Source organism: Pocillopora damicornis, chromosome 12 (genome assembly GCF_964200805.1).
Source record: "Pocillopora damicornis chromosome 12, jaPocDami1.2, whole genome shotgun sequence".
In the NCBI taxonomy this organism is placed as follows: domain Eukaryota; kingdom Metazoa; phylum Cnidaria; class Anthozoa; order Scleractinia; family Pocilloporidae; genus Pocillopora; species Pocillopora damicornis.
The window spans coordinates 21,118,936-21,140,739 of record NC_142681.1 but is presented as its reverse complement, the minus strand read 5'-3'; the positions used below and the strand labels follow the sequence as shown (position 1 = coordinate 21,140,739).

The 21,804-nt window shown below is 35.7% G+C and overlaps 2 protein-coding genes across 5 annotated transcripts; one reads left to right on the top strand and one right to left on the bottom strand.

Moving 5' to 3' along the window:
- Nucleotides 1–280: 280 nt before the first annotated feature.
- LOC113665177 (transport and Golgi organization 2 homolog) lies at nt 281–5,849 on the bottom strand. Of its 4 annotated transcripts, none has more exons than XM_027180836.2 (5): nt 5,722–5,849; nt 4,472–4,660; nt 3,438–3,897; nt 2,861–2,983; nt 281–1,348 (listed from the first exon to the last, which is right to left on the bottom strand). In XM_027180836.2, exons 2-5 carry the CDS (start codon nt 4,611–4,613, stop codon nt 1,012–1,014), a joined length of 1,062 nt encoding a protein of 353 aa, XP_027036637.2. In that variant the 5' UTR covers nt 4,614–4,660; nt 5,722–5,849; the 3' UTR covers nt 281–1,011. The 4 variants fall into 4 exon arrangements, with proteins under 4 accessions (XP_027036637.2, XP_089046651.1, XP_027036639.2 ...); XM_089190525.1 differs by having other exon boundaries at nt 4,472–4,584; nt 5,722–5,836; XM_027180838.2 differs by lacking the exon at nt 5,722–5,849 and adding an exon at nt 5,519–5,622.
- A 2,155-nt stretch (nt 5,850–8,004) lies between these two features.
- LOC113665183 (rab GTPase-binding effector protein 1) lies at nt 8,005–21,176 on the top strand. Its single transcript, XM_089190523.1, has 22 exons — nt 8,005–8,152; nt 8,235–8,369; nt 9,164–9,367; nt 9,575–9,852; nt 10,429–10,479; nt 10,795–10,866; nt 11,152–11,235; nt 11,385–11,472; nt 14,279–14,326; nt 14,497–14,768; nt 15,226–15,418; nt 15,676–15,851; nt 16,297–16,440; nt 16,753–16,932; nt 17,072–17,110; nt 17,333–17,488; nt 17,730–17,829; nt 18,193–18,239; nt 18,562–18,672; nt 19,143–19,259; nt 19,449–19,559; nt 19,800–21,176. Exons 1-22 carry the CDS (start codon nt 8,113–8,115, stop codon nt 19,968–19,970), a joined length of 2,817 nt encoding a protein of 938 aa, XP_089046649.1. The 5' UTR covers nt 8,005–8,112; the 3' UTR covers nt 19,971–21,176.
- The last annotated feature ends 628 nt before the right edge of the window (nt 21,177–21,804 follow it).

The window sequence follows — 21,804 nt, the reverse complement described above, 5'->3', positions numbered from 1 at the left end:
TTTTTCAATTTTTTCAAAATCTGCCTGCCCCACCCATACACTTCGGTGTCTTTGAAGTTTCTGCGCACTTTCCGAAATATTTGAAATTTGTAAAACACCGGTCGCAGAAGGAAACTCGCTGTGATGATAGACATTAATCCTTTTTTGACGGATTATTTATCAAATAAAAGAGATATATAAGAGTGGTTGAAAGACAGTAAGTTTATCTGTTATCCTCTCCACAAATCGCTGTCATCCTGTAGAGTGAAGGCTTTAAAGTAAACGATAACGACGCAAAATATTCAAGGTCATGATTTATTTTCCTTCGCAAATTATGCCAATGAAAGACCTTCGGTAATAGAGGAATATACAAATTTATACAATAAGCTGAAATATAAATACATTTTGATCGGTTCCTTATTACGATCTATTGGAGGGCAGCCGCATAGAGGAAGTCACCATCATTTTGTTTTGTTACCATATAAGTCAAATAGATTCCATGTCACCGTGTGTTTGTACAGTAGTAGATCACAGAAGACGTTAAAATGTGGTAAGAACATCAGAGACATGCTGCTGCGCCTCTTGTGCCATTTTTCTTTTCTTCTTGCTTCATTTCGACGTCATCAGTGATCTATTTAACAAATAGATTCCAAGTTGCCGTGCGTCTGTTCAGTGTCTGCTGCGCCTCGTGTGCCACTTTTTTGTTCTTACCACATTTTGACGTCCTCTGTGATCTATTACTGAACAGACGCACGGCAACTTGGAATCTATTTGTTTTATATAATTAAGAATTAAAAAAAGTTTTAATGATGACGTCATTTATACGTCTGTCCTCCAATAGATCATGAGTGAGAACCAATCAAAACGCGTGCATAACTGAGCTTATTATATAATACTAAACAGACGCACATCAGCGTGGAATCTAAGAGTTAAATTTAGACTCGTTAATATTCTTTGCATATTAGCATACGCTACTGACACTACTTCAACAAATTTGTCAGGTATACGAGAAAACCACCTTTGACAACATGTTCATTCTTTACCGCTATTTTTTTTTACTTTTCTGGCTGGTTCCACGGGTGAACTGTTTTCATTCACTGATCGTTTCTTCTTCGAATGGTTTTGTGGCAGGAATTCATGATTGTTTTGCGTAGATTCTTCCCTCCCTTCAACATGCACACTTGTTCCATTTGATAGATTCTTCTTAGGTGACTTGTTATCTGCACAGTTGCCAGATTTTTCAGTAATTTTAAACTCATAGGTGCTTACTTTCCAGTCAGCTTCATCAGGGTCAGAGGCATTCTCATCCATGGTTCTCTCAACATAAGTAGCATGTCCATCTTTATCAACTAACAACACTGTGTTGGTTCTAAAAAATAAATTCAACAAGGTTAACATCTAACCTATACTAAGAAAGCTGGGATAAGATTTCTTATTCTATATTTATTGTATGTTTTGGTTTTTTCCAGTCCTACAATATCCCTTCTTCTGCTAATGTTTAAATTTATTATGGGTGATATTTATCAAAGGAACTCTGTCATAATCATGTAATTTAACTTTCATTCAAATAAATGGTACTTGAAATTTGATTTAAAGCTTCACTCATGGCAGAATCTGTATAAAGATCCATTACTAACAGTGAAGTGCATGTAAAAAAATTCTGACTCTTTAGTGTAAGGGTGCTCAAATTAACAATTGGTTCATACGTCTCAAGAAGCTAGAGTTGCTCTCGGCTACGCCTCGAGCAATTCTTACGCATCTTTCGTGCTCTCCAAACTTCCCGCGTGCTTCATACCTCGATGAACGCACAGCTGACGTATGAACCAATTGTTTTATAACATTTTCAACCCGATGGTTTAAATGTTGTGAAAGGGTTGATATTCCCTCTGCTACGATTCAGCGTGTTGATAATTTTGTTTCAGGAAAACATTTCGCTACGCTGTAAACGATCTTGTCTTAGATTGGTCAAAAACCTGACAGATGAATTCATGCGTGTAAATGAACTTCACTTTCTGATTGAATACAAAATTTTCTTATCCAAAAGAAAAACAAAAAAGTTGTTTCATTGGCTAATTTACAAATCGCGGAGAAATTTTTTTTCTCGAGGGATTTGTTTGCTGACGTCATGAGGGTGCACAATAAGAATGTAAAATATATTTAAGTTCACACGGCAACCAGGTTGAAAATCAGACACAGCTTGATGCTACTCTGGTTTGCAGATTTAATAAATGTAACTGAAGAAGTTACAATTCATAGACCCAACATTTCGACACTCCTGTCTAGTGTCTTCATCAGGGGTCATCTAAATGCTGCAATAAGAGGTTCTTTTATATGATCACTAATTAGCGGCCTTTTTTTTGACGAGGTGTAAATAGGCGTCAGGAAGCAAACCGCCATCGTCACGATTTAAAGGAGCGTAGGCGGAATTAATATGCCAAGCCTCCAAACAAAGGCGCTGGTGGTAACGCCGTATAATTATCCCACCCAATTGTATGGTTGGTTAGGCATGTATGCTCCGATAAAGCTGAATTTTCCCTTTTGCAAAGAAAAACCGCTTTTTGGTGCTCTTTTAACCTTGTACAAAACTGACGTTTGGTCTGTCCGATGTATTCGTTGTCACAGTCATTGCAAGGAATAGAATAAATGGCGTCGGTTCGTTGTTGTTCTTTCGTGACAGGATCCTTAGATTTGGCGAAAATATGCCCCAAAGTCTGAAAAGGTTTTTGAGGAATGTGAAGCACGCTCACGCAAGTGAATTTGATTAGACAAATTTACCGGCTATGTTATAAACTTGTTTTAACAATTATTATTCTGACTTCTTATCAGGAACAGAGAATCAATGTTCATCTCTCTTTCTTGATGAAAAAGTTCTCAAATGTACCTTGTTCCATATTTCAACTCTTTGCAGTTGACAAAGATTGCTCGACAGGCATTGATCAGATTTTCATTGCCTCCTTCATCTTGAGGACCCAAAAAACTCTTGCTGTCACCACAGCTGAAATGCCTTTTAGAAATATTGATATATCATTAAAAAAGCAAAAGACATTTAGAAAATAACCAATGTAATTATAAAACTGATATACCCACATGTCCCAGGATGGAACACATCCATTGAACTTCATATAAAAATATTTTTGAAATTTAGTACTCTCCTGTCACTAAATGTAAAAGGGAGCACAGTTTACAATGAAGTGGTGTGAACATATTATTTTGCTTTACTCTATCCAAAAATAAATTATACACCCATAACATTTTGCAAGTCCACTTCACTTTCTTTCTTTGACATGGGATCAAAGAGGGAAATCCTAGGTGCATAAAATGGGCCCATCTTTTCTGCACAGGTAGCCAATCCAAACACAGGATCTACTTTATCTTGCCCATTGGCACTGCCAGGTGTATAATAATATGTACTTAAAACTGATGGCAATACAAATTTAAGTGACTGTAAATTAACCAACCTTTGTCTGGTACTCAACAGGCCCATAAGTTTATCAACAAGCTCTTCTTTCGTGGAAGTTTCTTCAAGGATTTCAGCAAATCTTTCTCTTCCATAGGCCATTTTGGGCCAGAAACAGTTTAACACTTTGTTTGATAACACATGAATCCCAGGTTCCAACATTGTTACCTGTTTGTCTTCAACATTACAGTACCATCCAATCTTGGTCTCACCATTCTGGGACAATTTCCCCACCAAAAGATTAAATCCATTGTACTTATCACCTTCACTACCCACTGCCTCAAGGTAACTCTGAACATCACCACTTCCTTTCAAAAAATCAGGCACAAGATGGCCTCTTCCTCTTGCTTTGGGATCTATGAATTTTGGTGCCTGTCTGTAGTTTGTGACTGCTGCAAATTTACCATCAGTTGTTATACCAAGCCATGTTCCACCTTTTTTCCCTGGCTCAAGATCCATGCCTGAAAAGAAATAAGTCACTTTGTTAGTACATCTATTTCATTTAATGCTAACAACTGTATAAAGATAATGGATATCTCTCAGAAAAGCAGAATGATTATTTTTTTACAACATTTTACTGCCACGAAAAATGTTCTTCTGTAGAAAATCTGTTAACTTTTGCCATGACATTGATTGCAGAGTTATAAAGGACATGCAGGTTATATGTTTGCTTGGAGCAATTCTCCCTAGGGAGGTTTTCTTACTTCTTATGGAGTATTTTTATAGAGTAAAAAGATTAAGCATGGTCATAATCAACATAAAATGTTTTCAGTGAAACAATTCACAAGTACCTCTTCATTAGTTAGCTATAGATTTAAATCAAAAATATTATTTGGGACAAGCAGAAACTTCTGCACAGGCAAAGTTGAATCAAATTCCATCCGTCTGAAGCCTTTCCCACATTTAGAAAATACTACTATTGCCAAGGGTTTGATGTGATAACAGAGAACCTTGAGAAACAAGCTGGACCTCTAGCCTCCAGAGACATAGATCATGACAGAGTCAGAGTCAGAGTGTTTCAGCAACAAAATATACCTGCAATTATATTTGGATATTCCTTCCAAAACTTGGCACTGGCCGTTGGTCTGAAATAAAACTCATCTCTGTTTGACGCAATGATCAGATGGTATCTATCAGGGTTTGGCTCCCTGCATAAGTATAGGAACACAATGCACATGTTGATGTCCTTGCTCCTTCAAATTTTCTTCCTTTAATCTTCTAGCTCTGAAATACACAGTCAGATTTGGTGTTGTGAGGTGATGTAAAAGGCGTGTGCTCTTAAGTAGTGATAGCTTTTGTTAAATTATGAAAAAATTCTCAAACATCAAAATTCAGTGACCCCATTGAAATTACAAGTCTAAACATTATTCATTAGTCTTTTCTGATCAAAATGTAAATTTTTCTGTCAGCAATTAATCAAAATTAAGGTTTCTATTAAAGTTTCTATTTGCATTTTCATTGCAAAGTTGTGCAAAAATGTTTCTTACATGGCTAGTTAATCACAATTTGTTTTTTGTTAAAGATTCAAATTGAGAAAGTGTCCACCATAAAAAATCTTTGAGCCTTTTTTTATAGATATCTCTCTTTTTTCATGAATTTTTTTCACTCAGTTGTAATGAATGCTTAAACTTGTTAAAAGGGTTCAGTTTCATAACTTATAAATTGTTTTTTTCTTCCAATTATCAAAATCAAAATTGAACATTTCATATCGCAAAAACTAACTCATTAAACTTTGAATGACACATATTCAATTTTTAAAGTCATACCAACAACTAAAGTCAGGATGTTATTCTTTCAAATAATTCAGTCAGCCACTATTATATTTGTGCAGTATGATATTACTTAGAATTAAACAAACTTCAATTCAAGCCTCCTTTTCAAGACTTCTGGGAATGTAATAGATTCAACAATAACTAATGACAGTCAAAGTAAAACTTCAAGAAACTCATAAGAGCGTTTTAAAATTAATTATTAAACTTTTAGATATAAGCTCTACTATGCACACACTTGCAAGCTTTTTCAAAATAATAATACATGAAGGGAAAATACTTGTCAGGTAATACGAGAGCTTTACTGGCATACACTACGAGAACTGTGGTGATATTTTCGTCTAATTTACGTCGCTATTCATCGGTAGACATCAAGGAGTTGTCGTTAGTTGTCAGCAAATTTCCAATAACTTTTGTCTAAGACAAAGAACCAGTTTTACTTGATCATGGAATGCGAACAACTTTCACTTGTTTTTCAGGAAAATTGTAGCAATTACGCAGACTCATATTACCTACCGCAATATTTTGACTCCAACGGAGCAAAGTATTGTTCACAGGTTCGCGTGTGTGATTTTGTTTGTAGTTCACAATGCCATATCGTGAATCCTGATTGTTCTAAATTGTTGGTAATTTAGTGTTAACAACTGGGTTGAAAACGTAAATTAGCCACCGTAAAGAGTAAAAAAGCTGACGTTTCGAGCGTTAGCCCTTCGTAAGGGCTAACGCTCGAAACGTCAGCTTTTTTACTCTTTACGGTGGCTAATTTACGTTTTCAACCCAGTTGTTAACACTAAATTACCTGCTATACTCTCCCACCGACGCAGCACCACAGTTTCTTTAGAAACTTACCCCTTCATTCATTTGTTCTAAATTGTTGCCAACTGTCTTTGTTCGTTAATGCTCGTAACCTGCGTCATCAGCAAGACCATTTCGAAAACCAAAAACCATTCAGAAACTTATTTGATAGGATTCATGGTTAACCATCACGAAAATTCAAAGGGATTATCGTCCATCACACAGCTGAGTTATTCATGTGTGACGGGAGTTACTACATCACGGGCGATGAGTAGGGGATGAAGAAAAGACCGAAATACGAGTGGGGCCAGCGGGGAAACAAATTTAGTACTTCATATAGAGACATATCAGTTATAGTTGCGGAAAACAATAGTGTTGTAAGGCCGAAATATCAACAGTATACTTCGCTAAATAAAATGTCAAGCAATTTTTCAAAAGTGTTGATGGCACAAATATCTTTTACTGCTGTAATAAACAATAGAGGCATCGGAAAAGGCATCGGTGGCATCCGGAAAGGCACCAAGAAGAATTATATTTACGTTTTGTAACTTGCTGCGTTAAGAAAAAAGAAAACCAAAACCGTGGTCCCCAGATGAATTCTCCCACCTTGCCCCAAAAAATTTTCAAATTTTCCGCAACTTCACCTTTTCTTATTCGTAGGTCCGGCCAAGCCTTTATGGTCATTGGCTCCCACTAACTATGGCTTATAAATACAGGTGTTTAGTGTTAAATTGTAAAACTCTCCGAAGAAGTCTACGACAGTTACACGAAACGCGTCGGAGAATAAAGAAATTTTACAACTACCGTTCGTAGAGTGCTGCTCACAAGTTTAGTTTTAAAGATTTTTTTTTTAACTTTGGTGCGATAGCTGTGGTCAGTTTTTTCATGCAGGCTGTCTGGATGTACCTTTCGCAGAGACGTGGGGGGGGGGGGGGGGGGGAACAGAGACACCAACACAACATTTCATCTGCCGTTCGATTCGAAAATTAAGTTTTCATCCCGAGTTCATTTGTTAAATAAAATAGGAAAAAAAAACACTTCGAAAGGAAAACAGAATTATTTTAACGCCTAGATCTTCTGAAAAAAGCTCTCCTAAACGAGTGGCCCTGATTATAAATATTTAAGCATGGTAAACACATTAGCCTTAACTTGGCTGTTTCTCGAAGCTCAGTGTTTTACTACATGCCTTTTTCACGTGAAATGAGGCCATATATATATACATATAATAATAATAAACACTAAAAGAACTACAGCTGATGGAAATTTAAAATTTCTTATTTAAAGGCTGTAGAAACAAACTTATTAATGACTCTAAAAATATAGAAATCTACAACGAAATTTTTTTAGAGTTGGTTAGCTTTTCATTTTTCCGTAATCGAAAGTCGAGATTGCAAAATTCAAGTGAAAAGCAAACCGACTGTGATTTACGCCGTAAACAAGTCAAGATACTTTTTTTCCGTCATACAACAAGTTACATATCGTAAATATCATTCTTCTTGATACCTTTCCCGGTGTCACCGATGCCTTTCCCGATGCCTCCGTTGGTTAATATAGCAGTAAAAATATTGTTCCAGTCAAAGCGTTTGGAAAATTACTTAACTTTTGAATTAGCGAAGTATAACCTGGTGACATTTTGGCTTTACAATAGATTGTTTTTTGCAAGTTATAAAACGTAAATATAATTCTTCTTGGTGCCTTTCCGAATGCCACAGATGCCTTTCCCGATACCTCCTTTGTTTAATACAGCAGTAAAAGATATATGTGCCATCAATACTTTTGAAAAATTGCTTCACATTTCATTTAGCGAAGTATACTGTTAACATTTTGGCTTTACAACACTATTGTTTTCTGCAACTACAACTGATATGTCTCCATATGAAGTATTAAATTTGCTTCTCCGCTAACCACTCGTGTTTCGGTCATTTCTTCATCCCCGCTCGTCGCCCGTGATGATGTAATTGCCATGTGTGACACTAACATATCACGGTTCCAGGTTTCCCATATATACTGGTAGTCCGCATGGAGACGAGGGTAAAATTGTCTGAAAGTGAGGCCTAGAAATCAATATGGCGTCTTTATATTTATAAAATTAATTTCATATCAAAAAAGGATATGGACGAACTCGGAAGCAGTTCACAGGATCTTCCTGATGGTAATAAATTGAAATATCTCACGAAAGCTTTTGAATCTTTTGTACGACACTAGATGTTGATCGTCTTTAAATGTTTTTTCAGATATTGCTGTGCTCAAAGCCACCATTGAAGAGTCAAGACGAAGAGAGCAACAGCTCCTACGAAGTAAGGAGCAGAACGAAATTGAGTTCGGCCAAAGAAGAGCAAAATTTAAAGAACTCTTTATGGCAAGAGAAGGTATCATTGCTTCATATGTAAATATTTCGAATTGTTCCTTAATGAATTTGGCCTTTCAAGAATACAAGCTTGTGTGCATTTGAGGTTTGTGGTTTCAGCTTTTAAATCTTAATCTGTGTGGCTAGTTTGTATATATATTTTTACATCCTAGAAATATTTTATAATTTTTCAATTCTTTAATGCTTTCTGATATACATGTGTTAATCCTGCCCCTATTAGGTGTAAGCTATTAAGTGGACACTGTACTGATTATGCAACTGAATGTACTTCCTTAACTTCGTGGAAATACTGAAATTTAAATAAATTTCAAACTCGTGATGATAAGTTAAAAATGTTTCGACTTCAGAGTCATGCCATCATTGTCTTATTGTGCTGTACCCGTTTGCTTTGTTTTTACTTGTTACATTACAATTATGTAAGTCAGTGTACCTCAAGGAAGCTCTAGTCATGGTGTTGATGACTTTTTTGTGCTAACGCCATTTCACAACACTGTTACGATTATAATTCCTATGATTTTGCATTTGCAGATGCTTACAGTGCAAAAGGCCAAAAAGGTTTTGCTAAACAATTCGAAATATAAAAGTACAGCAGTTTAGCTTGTAATTAAAAACCAAAAATATTATGAATTGTTTCATTCAGGCAAATAATTTTGCGGGTATCAATTGACATGATGCCCAGTGCCTGTGAGTATGGAATATCAAGTGTCAACCTAATGACAGTAGGTGCTATGGTCAAATTTGATTGTTGGTACTGAGTGATAGACCCTAAAATGGATTTTGTCATTTTCTTTTCAGAGGAACTTAAAAAAGAAAAGGCAAAGCTTCAGGCAATCCAGGGAGAAGCAAGGAAGCTTAGAAATGAACTGCAGAAAGTTCTAGCTGAGGGTGATGGATATAGAGCTGCTGCAGTTTTGGCAGAGAAATCTCAGAAAGAGGAACTAGAAACAATGCGCTCAAAATACCAAGAAGAGATTGCGTCTTTACAACACATCATGTCTGGTAAGTTAAATTATTGAATTAATTAAGAGGAAACAGCAAAGAAGTACTTCCTCTGTGTTTTGATATTAAAGTTAAAGTTCACCATCTCCAAAAAGGTTTTAAATATCATAATACATAATCAGCACATATTGTCATATAATATGTAGAAATGGACAAATCCTTGAGAATATATTCAATGTGTAAATTGTGTAAATTTTATTATTGCAGAGTCTGTGCGGGAGGCCAAGGAAAGTTCTACAGAACAGTTTGAAATAGAAAAGCACAATCTTCTGGCCAGAAATAAAAAATTAGAAAATGAATTAACAAACCTCAAGTCCCTCCTTTCTACGGAAGAGGAGAGTAGCAACAGACCAAGAATGTTGTCAGGGATCTCTGATGCAGTGGTCAATGTCATAAGAAGGAACACTACAGCAAGTGGTAATTCTAGTGTTGAAGATGAGGCTGTATCACCTGATGGAAAATCTTTGGAGAAAAGCATGGAAAAGGTAAATGCAAGTTAATGTTACTGACAAGAAAAAAATATTCTCACAAGTGATCTGTAATCAGAGTAATTGCAGAAAAGAAGCATGGAAAAACATAGAGGCTGTGATAAAATGTGAACCTGTGCCTCCTGAGTACATCATTGGGCACTACCACTAACTGTGCTATATAGCCACAAGTTTGTAGTTAACCTCCCTACATGTGGCCTCCTACTACTTTTACTGTTATTGAGAATGAAATTTTTGTTGTTCAGGTATAATTAGAAATTCGACTTACAGTTAAGATGAGACAACTCAATTTATTAAATAACCAGTTGACCCACTCCACATTACAACTCTACATTAGAAGAATATGATGATGATGAAAACTTGGTATCATTAACAAACCAATGACACTGGTTTTTGAAACATTCTGTCATGATAGTGATTTTGTTAACAGAACATGGCTATGAGCCCCCTTCATAAGAGGAGGCTGATACAGTTCCTGGAGAGTTTTAAAAAGAAAAGAAGTGAAATTGCAGACAGCTTATAGTTTTACCCTTAGATATTGTAAAAAAAAACTTTTTTCCATCTTTTTTAAAGGCCCAAGAGGATGCAGAAGCCTGGAGATCAATTGTTATGCCTTTAGAGGAGGTAACCCTTTTTTTGTTGTTATTTTGATATGCTTAACAGAAAATCTTGATTTCTTTGTATGTTTGTTTGTACCATGAACCATTAAAAATTTTATATACCAGTTAACAAGACAATTCTTTATATATCATAGCAACTTAACACTCAGCTTTTTAAGGGAAAAAGTTTAATTTTTAAATTATCCAATACATTTTATCTTGCTGTATTTGGAACTATATTATTATTTAAAAAAAGGAATTTGTTAATGTTCATCAATAATTGGTCATCTTGTAAATAGTTGCTTTTGTTAACCTTCCTGTTTATGACATTTTTTATTAGGAATTATCCTTCACGAAAGCAAAATTAAAAGATTTACAAGAAAAGTTGCAAATTGCAGAGGCCAAGCTTAAGGTGTGTTGTTGTGTTGTTAGTAATAGCATTTGTAGCTCCAAATGATATCCATACCAACCCTGACAGAGTGCTGCTGGAAACTTGTCACCAATGCATAAAGAAAATAGGATTTATAAATGAGATCTTTAGAAGAGTGGGACAGGGGTCAGATTAAAAACACTGCACTAGTACAGGGGTATGGGTATGGGTATTTTTTTGACTAGCACAATTAAAAAGTTCCAATTTTTAAATTGTGTTCCCATATTATTCAAACATTGTCTTTTCACTGTCATTTTTGGTCATCAGGAAGGAGAAAATAAAAAAAATGACAAAAAATCAGATGGTGGAGAAACTTTCTCAAGGGAAAGGTTTGAAGAGCTGCAAGAAAAGGTATATACGAACATTGAAAAAGGAAGAAATAACTAGATCAAGAGATTAAAACTAACTCAGATCAGTTCCAATCTTATAGAAATAACATTATCAAAAAAGAGCTCATTCTATAAGGTTTTTCAAATGCATTTTTTTTTATTTGGTTGAAGGTAAAAGAGCTTAACCAATATCTAGAGGCTGAGCGGTCATCACGCACAGATCTAGAGATGTATGTGGCTGTCTTGAATACTCAAAAGGGTCAGTTGTTACTTTCACTTTCATCTGTAGTATGTCTGTACCATGTCCGTACCATGTCTGTACCATGTCTGTACCATGTCTATAATATGTCTTTACCAAGTCTGTAGCATGTCTGTACCATATCTATAACATGTCTGAAGCATGTTGTGACCATGTCTGTACCATGTCTGTACCATATCTATAACATGTCTGTAGCATGTCTGTACCATATCTATAACATGTCTGTACCATATCTATAACATGTCTGTAGCATGTCTGTACCATATCTACAACATGTCTGCACTGTGTGTCTGTAGCATGTCTGTACCATATCTACAACATGTCTGCACTGTGTGTCTGTAGCATGTCTGTACCATATCTATAACATGTCTGTACCATGTCTGTACCATTCTGTAACATGTCTGTATCATGTTTGTAACATATCAATAACATGTCTATAGCATGTCTGTAGCATATCTGTAGGGTAACCAGTCAACTCGCCGACGGACCAACTCGCCGACACCAACTCGCCGACGTATAAAATCGAGTAGAGACGTCGGCGAGTTGGTCGTCAATCCAATACAACTTATTAGAAGTTAAACATACAGAGAAGTAAACGATATTTAGTAAAAAAAAAAAACACTGGCGAACATTGGTGAACATCAAACAGAAGCTTAAACATCGGTGAACATTGGTGAACATCACCAATGACTATAACGAACGAGTTATTGTGCGACAACAACACCGTAAAAACTCATCATGTCAATCGCTCAGATTTTTTAACGAAAACTTGGTTTTCTAGAAAAGATCTTTAGTAAAAAGCATTTCTTTTTATTAGGCAATTACAGAGTAAGGTGTTTGGATTATGGGAGAAATATGAAAATGGTGAAAGAACAGCGGCCCAATTATTGAAATCGATGTCGAGATTAAACGGACCTACAAGAGCAGAGTAATTGCATGATATACATTACTTTCACATGTTCATCTGATCTTTATAATAAATGGAATTTTATCGTTTTTATCGTAAATCAAACGTTCTCGATCATGAATAAATCTTTCTTTAAAGTTAAAAAAAAAACATGTGGTTCCGCGTGGTTGCTATGGTTGTCACACAATAACTCGTTCGCGTCTGAAGCTGTTAGAGTCATTGGTGAGGTTTACTTAGCTTTATTCGCCTTAAGATCCTTATAAACTTTGTTGCAAATAAAAAGAATTGCTTTTTACTAAAGATCTTGTCTAGAAAGCCTAGTTTTCGCGAAAAAAACTGAGCGATTGACATGATGAGTTTTTACGGTGTTGTTGTCACACAACTCGTTCGCGTCTGAAGCTGTTAACTTCGCTTTATTCGCCTTAAGATCCTTATAAACTTTGTTGCAAATGAAAAGAAACGCTTTTTACTAAAGATCTTGTCTAGAAAGCCAAGTTTTCGTTGAAGAAAACTGAGCGATTGACATGATGAGTCTTGACGGTGTTGTTGTCACACAATAACTCGTTCGCGTCTGAAGCTGTTAGAGTCGTTGGTGAGGTTTACTTCGCTTTATTCGCCTTAAGATCCTTATAAACTTTGTTGCAAATAAAAAGAAATACTTTTTACCAAAGATCTTGTCTAGAAAGCCAAGTTTTCGTTAAAAAATCTGACCGATTGTCATGATGAGTCTTTACAGTGTTGTTGTCATACAACTCGTTCGCGTCTAAAGCTGTTAGAGTCGTTGGTGAGGTTTACTTCGCTTTATTCGCCTTAAGATCCTTATAAACTTTGTTGCAAATAAAAAGAATTGCTTTTTACTAAAGATCTTGTCTAGAAAGCCAAGTTTTCGCGAAAAAAACTGAGCGATTGACATGATGAGTTTTTACGGTGTTGTTGTTACACAACTCGTTCGCGTCTGAAGCTGTTAGAGTCATTGGTGAGGTTTACTTCGCTTTATTCGCCTTAAGATCCTTATAAACTTTGTTGCAAATGAAAAGAAACGCTTTTTACTAAAGATCTTGTCTAGAAAGCCAAGTTTTCGTTGAAGAAAACTGAGCGATTGACATGATGAGTCTTTACGGTGTTGTTGTCACACAATAACTCGTTCGCGTCTTAAGCTGTTAGAGTCGTTGGTGAGGTTTACTTCGCTTTATTCGCTTTAAGATCCTTATAAACTTTGTTGCAAATAAAAAGAAATGCTTTTTACTAAAGATCTCGTCTAGAAAGCCACGTTTTCGTTAAAAAATCTGAGCGATTGACATGATGAGTCTTTACGGTGTTGTTGTCGCACAATAACTCGTTCGCGTAAAGCTGTTATAGTCATTGGTGATGTTCACCAATGTTCACCGATGTTTAAGCTTCTGTTTGATGTTCACCAAAGTCCAATGTTTTTTTTACTAAATATCGTTTAATTTTCTGTATGTTTAGCTTCTAATAAGTTGTATTGGATTGACGACCAACTCGCCGACGTCTCTACTCGATTTTATACGTCGGCGAGTTGGTGTCGGCGAGTTGGTCCGTCGGCGAGTTGACCGTAAACCATCTGTAGCATGTCTATTACATTTATGTAGCATGTTTGTACCGTGTCTGTAGCATGTCTGCACCATATCTATAACATGTTTGTAGCGTGTCCGAACTATGTCCGCACCATTTCTGCACAATGTCTGCACCATGTCCATACCATGTCTGCGCCGTGTCCCCACCATGTCCGCACCATGTCTGAGGCATGTCTGTAGCATGTCTGTAGCATGTCCTTCCTATGTCTGTTCCCTGTCTGTAGCATGTCTGTATTATCTGCAAATTTCTGATTATGAAATTGTGCTAACAAAGTTAACTTGAAATTTGTGATTGATTCTGCAGGGGTTTTGCAAGAAGACTCTGAGAAATTAAGAAAAGAGCTTCACAATGGTAAGTTTGAAGATAACAATATGTTCAAATGTCAGTTGTCAGCAGCAACCCACTAATCCCCATTATAGCTTTTCTAAGTAGGCAAATAGTCATTTTTTTTCTTTTATACTGCAGCGAGGAGTCAGTTGTTGTCAAATGGTACCGATTAAAAATTTTCATATTTCCTTCAGTCTGTAGACTGTTAGAGCAAGAAAAAATGTCACACAATGATTTAAAGCAGACATGGGAGATGGCAAATGTACAGTTTGTAGAGAATCTTAAGGTACAGAGTGAAGCTTTCACCAGAGTATGGAATGTCTTGACACCTGCTCAGCAAGCTGCTGTTCAGAAAAAACAGGGGCAGCAACAGGAAGAGCGCCAGGGACAAAAACAACAACCACAGGTTGGCCAACTTATTGATCTGCAGAGTCCGCAGACATCCCCACAGCCAACTAATGAACAGGTAAACATATTTGATAAAAATCAACTGAAGTGCAGTCACCAAACTTTTCCCTGACTAATAAGTCTCTAATTTGGACTTGTATCCAGTGTTAAAGGGTTGCATAGTAAGTGTACTTTTCTTTGTTTCAATTTTTATCGCATCAGGATAAACCTTGAGCAAATAAAATACTTACTAATTAAACTTATTTAAAATAATTTAAATATGCTCAGTTACCTTCAGTTTACTTTTTCATGCTAGCCATGGTGGAAGCCAGGTCACCCATCTAGTTGTACTGACAGTATAGCACATGATGGCATCATGTTACCACTCTCTCACTGAACCTTTAGTTTAGATTTATCATAGCATGTTCTTCATCATGATATGGAATTGGCTTGATCAAATTCTTCAATGTATTCCTTCTCCTTGATCAATTTTTGATTGTGTTTCAATGACTTGTTATTCGTGTCTGTCCTTGTAGCCTAGCCATGTGCCTTTATCTCCACAAGTGCCTGGAGAATCTGGTTCAATATGGGACAGCATTCCTACAGTTCCTTGCACAAATGAGGTTTCATCTGAAATTAATAATCTTCCTGGAACAACAAAAGAGGAAGACAATGGAGGAAGACTAAAGAGAGTACACTCAGCATCTGACATAACATGGAGTCGTGAGAGTGAGCTGTGACTATTAAATTACTTTCATGAATTGACCTGATTGTAATGTTAAATGTGATAAGCTAGACCTACATATTATAAATATCTTTTTTTATTTTCTCTGTAGCACTTCTGTGAGAGGGGATCTTGATCCTCAAAATTGATTGGCTAACCAAGTCATAACTGGTCCTGCTTTTTACAATACATATCATGGTTGGGAACTCTTTTCTGTCTACAACAACTTTATTTTGAAGGCTTTGAATAACTGTGATTTCAGATAACAATAGTGAGGTTTCCAGAGCACATTCTGAAGAGGAGCTAAATCCAGAGCTATCATCAGGTGCCTTGTCTAATGTACCTCCAGCTGATGGACCCAGTTCCCTCCCTTCCAGACCTCCATTATCCTCTAAACGATCTGGGGCCAAAGTTGACTGGAAGAATTTCCAGGAAGCTGTGAGTTTGTCTGAGGTGTTAAAAGTGTATTGATGAAGTGATGAGAGCTTAACATTTATCATTTTATCTGATCCTTTGCATTCAATTCTAAATGTATGGCTATAAATCCATTTGTATCTTTAGTGATGTATCTATCAAGCTCTCTACTGTCAATCAGTACTGACCCTAGTTCTTATATAGTAGTACTATTCTATATATCCTCCCTCCATTACAATCAAATAAAGTTGTTTAAACTACATATGACCATGATTTGCTATTAGAACAATTGAAGAAACATTGGTTACTTTAAACTATTTTGTAACTGTGTTTTTCTTGGAATTTTTCTCACTGTTGCAAGAGATTCCTAGGTGCATAGCTACTCTCTCTTTCAAAACATGTCTTAACTGAGACACAATGAACTGTTTATCAGAGTTCAATCATATACATTTATATGTGCATTCTGCAGGTAAAAGTTTCCCATGAAAGCAGCTTGAACAGATCTTGTGCCATGTGTGTTAACTATGAAAAGCAGCTTCAAAAGATGCAGGATGAAAATCAGAAATTTCAAAACTTGGCATCTAATTTACAAGTGGCTCTGGATCAAGAAAAGGTACAATCTCTACCAAATGTTAAAAAGTTGCTTATTAATTTAATTAAAGATGTGCTGCAAATTGTAATAATTCTTGCTGTTTTACTTGAACTCAATTAGTTAGTCTGATCAGAAATTAGTTATGGTTAATTTTACGTGTTCATTGGTATCTATGAACTACCAAAAATATCTTTCTCTTTGGAAAAGCCTGGAAAATAAAGGTAAATGGCAAGAAGTCAAAGTAGTAGAAACACCCAGACAGTTCTGTTTTAGGGCTATAATTTTATTCCTCCTTTCAATTGCATATTCCAAAAACTTACTTTTTTTCAATAGAAGGAATTGTTTAAAGAACAAAAGATGAGAAGCAAGTTGGAGGAGAGTGTGTCAAGTGCTGCAGAGGATGCACAGATGCAAATCAACAATCATGCAATGACAAACAATAAGTTGGAAAAATTGATTGCTGGGCTAAGGGAGAACTTTGAGGCAACTAAACATGGCGCCCAAACTCAAATTGTAAGGATTGCATAATCATCAACTTTTTTCAAGGTTGTTTAAAGTTTTTAGTCTAACACAGTTAAATGAAAGTCTTTCCAGACAATTTTGTTGGCTTTACCAGTTGTTTGAAAGTGATACTGAACATTTGCCTCTGTAGGCAAAGCTTGTAACCTCAAGGGATCAGTTGCTGCAGGAGGTAACCCTGGCAACGACTTTGTCCAATTTACACATTTGATAAATTGTACAAGCTGTTTTGCTTTGTCTAGTGTTTTTTAATTATATTTATTTATGTATCTCTATTGCTGTTAATTATTTATCCCTTTGCTTCAAGTTGTTAAACACTATACACTACAACGCATGTCATTGTTGGAATATTTTTGTGCATGCTTGTAATTTGATGGGATTTTCACATTTATAGCTTTCACAGCTTAGAACAGAATATGCTGCACTGCAAGACAATGCTATTCAGCAACTGACTCATATGGACTCTGATGCCAGGCTGGCTGAAATGCATGAGCAGTTGATACAGATTAGAGCAGCTTCTGAGGTCACAGAGGAAAAGCTAAGAAGTGAGGTGAGAAGAAATCAACAACAAATGAGCTTGTTTTGTAAAGTAATGTTCATGTGATGTTATGCTTGCCATGATGATCCCATGAAATGATGAAGACTTCACCATGTTGGTGGAGCAAACCATCCCTGGAGTGGATATATTTTCTTAAAATTCAAATATGTGCTGATGTGTAGCAGTTTGAGTGGTGCTAGAAAAGGGATTCCCCCTCTACTCTTGTGTATGAACTGTTTTGTATTATTTTAAGGTGGCTTTCCTGAAGGATCGTGTGATGGCAGAACAAGTTGCAAAGGACAGTCTAGAAGCAATGCTTCAAGGGGATGTGGATAACACAAGGGTTGAACTTGGTAAGAGTGAGTCTTTCATCAATTGTAAATGAAAATGTTATTCTGTCTGGATTCTTCAATGCTCATGGGAGCAAATGGAACAGTTTTTGTTTTTTAATATGAGAGCCTAATTGTATTTAAGAAGTGTGTGTAAATTTATCCTTTGGAACTACTCTTATTTCCCATTTTAGAGCTTCAATTGCACCGCAAGAATTTATTTATAATTTCATTTCTTCCCTCCCTTCTTTCTGGAAAAAAAAAGAAAAAATAAAGAAACCATTGAGATGTACATATGATTATCCACCATTGATAAAACTTCAACCTATTCCCCCTTCCAAAAATTGTTACCTTCAATTGGAAGTGAGGTTTTTGTTTTATTTTTAGAGAGACTAAGAGGAGAGTGTGATAAGGAAAAAAAAGCCAGGGAAGAGGTATTTGTCAGAAAGTACAGATGTGTCTTTTGAGTAACATATGATTATTCATTTTGAATAGGTTTTTATAGCTATGTACTTTTTTCATGTAAAAGATGTGTAAGTTAATCAACATAGTTCATACAGACATGAACACCAAAAAGTTGTAAGATTCACATTTTAGTGTTACTGTCAACTTTAAGTCACTAGGTTTCGACTGATAGACCCTTGAGATTTTATTGAAATAACCACCAGTCTAGACAGATGCTGTACAACTTGATCAACTGGGATCTAAAATGACTGCCTAGTTAGGGTGCTAAAATTATGTTGGTGTGATACACAGGCACAGGCCAGGCTTAACATGTCTGGTCAGTCCATAAGGAACACAGAAGACAAATCTAAACAAGTCATCATTGCTCTTAGAGGACAACTGGATGAAGTTAATGCAGAAAAGGTATTAAAATTTTAATTTAGTTTTATCATCCTTTTCCAGGTGTTCTCTCCATCATAATTCCTTAGGGCTGATTGTGTGTGCTCCATCATAAAGGCAGTATGCAAATCATTGCATAAGGAAATTGCAACTTGTAGTAGAGCATCTTGTCCCAGCTCTTAAGAATGTCTGAAGCATCTTTTTTTTCATGCAGCGCTCAGAGCATTTTATCATGAAGTCATTGTCTCATGACATCCCCATCATGCTGAAAATTAATTCCAGCTTTACCCACTGAATTGCTTCATCAACTTAAATGCAAACTTTTGGTGTTTTGTATGGAGTTGAAAAGACCAAAACAGGTGTTGGGCATTTCCACATAAAAAAACCCAAGTAGCTGTATTAAAGTAAATTCAATCGAATACAATTGTGATACTAACTTCTGGTTAACTTGTTATCATCTTAGTGAAGAAAATGTCACCTATTTTTTATTGCAGACTAAGGCAGAAGAGGAAAGCAAACAATTGAGAAACCAATTACAGGCAATGACTGAACAACTAAACCAAAGTGAGACCGTTCAGAGAGACTTTGTGCGTTTATCCCAGTCTTTACAGGTGATTGGTCAAATTACAGTTGATAAAGAGCAATGGTTTTGATGCTCAGCTGATTTCTTGTTATACCCTGTTGCGTGTTTTTGTTTTTCCAGTGCCTCCCTCAGGATCAACCATTGCATCATATTCCATTCAGTTGTGTTAATATCTTTATCAATGATGAGAGAAAATTGTTTTTGATTAATTTTTTAGATGCAAATTGCTCAAATTCATGAATCAGAAACAGATGTTCGCTGGCAGTATCCTGATGACATTAAAGAATGTAAAAGTTGCCAAAAAGTATTGAAAGCAAACAAAGATAAGGTGGGTGAAAGTATAAATGAACTGCTGTTTCACTCTTGTTGACAATCAGTTCAAGAAAGATATAGTTTTTAGACAAAGAGTTTTCCTTTTGGGAAAGGTGGCCTTGTTTGTAATTCAGGCTGTCTGACAAATAGTTCTTTGCATACAGACCAAAACATTTCTTGTGAAAAAAATATCACATTATTCAATAAAATATACTTTGCTTATTTATTATGATGTTTTTTAATCTTTCTAACCCAGCAAAACTGCCATCATTGTGGTAAAATATTCTGTGAACAGTGTTTGTCCAAGTCTGTGATGGGAAGTAAAACATCGAAGTGGCATCCTGTGTGTGACAGCTGCTATGTTATACTAAACAAGGATTCTTCTTCAACATTCTACAACACAACCCTGGCTGATGATCAGAGATGAATGGTTGTGGACTTGTGTACTGTGGAAGTTCAGGTTAAGGTTAATTTTGAGAAAGAGTACAAAATAACCCCACAGTTTTATTTCTTGCTAAAGAGAAAATTTTAGCTGATTCTTTACTTTCTATGAATTCATGAAAGAATCTGAATGGATTGACTTTCTCTCGTGATGAGGGGCAGCATTCTCTGCCTCTCTTGTAAGTAGATGATATAGCAAATGTTGGAAAGAAATGAACACTTCTTTAAGTGCTTGTTTAAAACCTTGGACTAAATTGCCAACAAATAGTTTACTAAACAAGTCATTTAGTAATTGACATTGTTGATCCATGATAATGGTTAACCTATTATATTAAGTCAGGTGCATTGATTCTGCCCTCGCTTAGAGGTTGGGGTTGGGTAGAATTTTACAGTTATCATTGTTCTTTAATCATGCTATCATGATTATTATTAATATGGCTAAGCTTCATTATATGGAGGTTTGTATTAGACAAAACACAACTTGGTCCTGACATTATCAGAACATTACATTCATTGGTTACACAAATTTTGAGTGGGAATGAATTTCTTTGAGGAGACATTGTGCAAATGTTCTTGTTATGGTCTGCTTGCCTTACTGAACACCAGGCTGTTTTCCATATTTCAAGTTGGACTTCGATATTGTATGTATATTCTGATATTCAATTTTTTATACATACTTAAACAAATTAAATTGTAGAGGTGTATTATATAAATGGAACTTACAATAAAGAATGAAGATTCCCCACTCATTCATCTTAAATAATTTAATTGAACATTAAATAAAAGATGACTTTTTCAGATAGTTATGTGCAGAATAAATCTTACTCACTCAGGCTAAGAGTAACAGAGTTAAGTTATCATATCATTTTTGATATTTCATATTGATAGGAGCGGCAAGAGGGGAAATTAGAGGTACAATGTTAGGATACAATTTAATTTTTCAGGGTGTGTGGATAAGCAGAAAGTACGTCTTTCCTTGACCACATCTTCAGTTCTCCTATGGTGTGGTGCCTTAATTAGATTCTATAATCTTTGTTTCATCTTTAATAAGATCTTTAATAAGGAAACACACTTTTGGAATCTTTCTGTCTCTGTAATTTTTACAGTACAATTGTTAACAATTGATGTTTTCTACTAAATGTGTGCAACAGAAGATGGATTGAAATAAAGATCTTCATAAATTTGTTTTCAATATGCATCATTTCATAAATTGATTCAATCATTTTCTTATAGAATAAGTTAACTTTGGTAACTGGCTTCCTTATACACACTTTATTTTTTCAAATGGTCATTTTGTAAACTGTTTCTGAAAATTTATCTTAGGCTTATTTAACTTAACAACCCCTTTCAGCCAAAATAAAGAAATGATATCCTTGTGTGATAGAAAGACAGCCATTACATTGTTTGTAAAGGGGCACTTATTGTTTTTTATGTGCTCTGTCATGGTATTACAAGAGCCCATAAGATTAAACTTAAGGACAATTAGAAAAATGATCAGAAACCTGCCATATCCTGATTGAACAAATACTTGAAGAATAGATAGTTGTGAAATATAATTAATTGAAAGGCTGAGGAGTAAACATTTCCTTCTTGTCTTCCCTAGTTATTTTGCGTCTTTCTTATCTGGCTTCACTTTCTTATCCAGCTTCACTTTATGCAAGTATCACTTTCAGGCAGTGTGTGAGCTCAGAGGCTCTCAGTTTACATCAGGGTTTACCTAATACAGTATAAGAGTGAGACAAAAATACTGATAGCCTTATGCCTTTGTGGGAGCAACCATGAAATGAAGTTTAAGGCATAACTACCTAAGTGTTATTCTT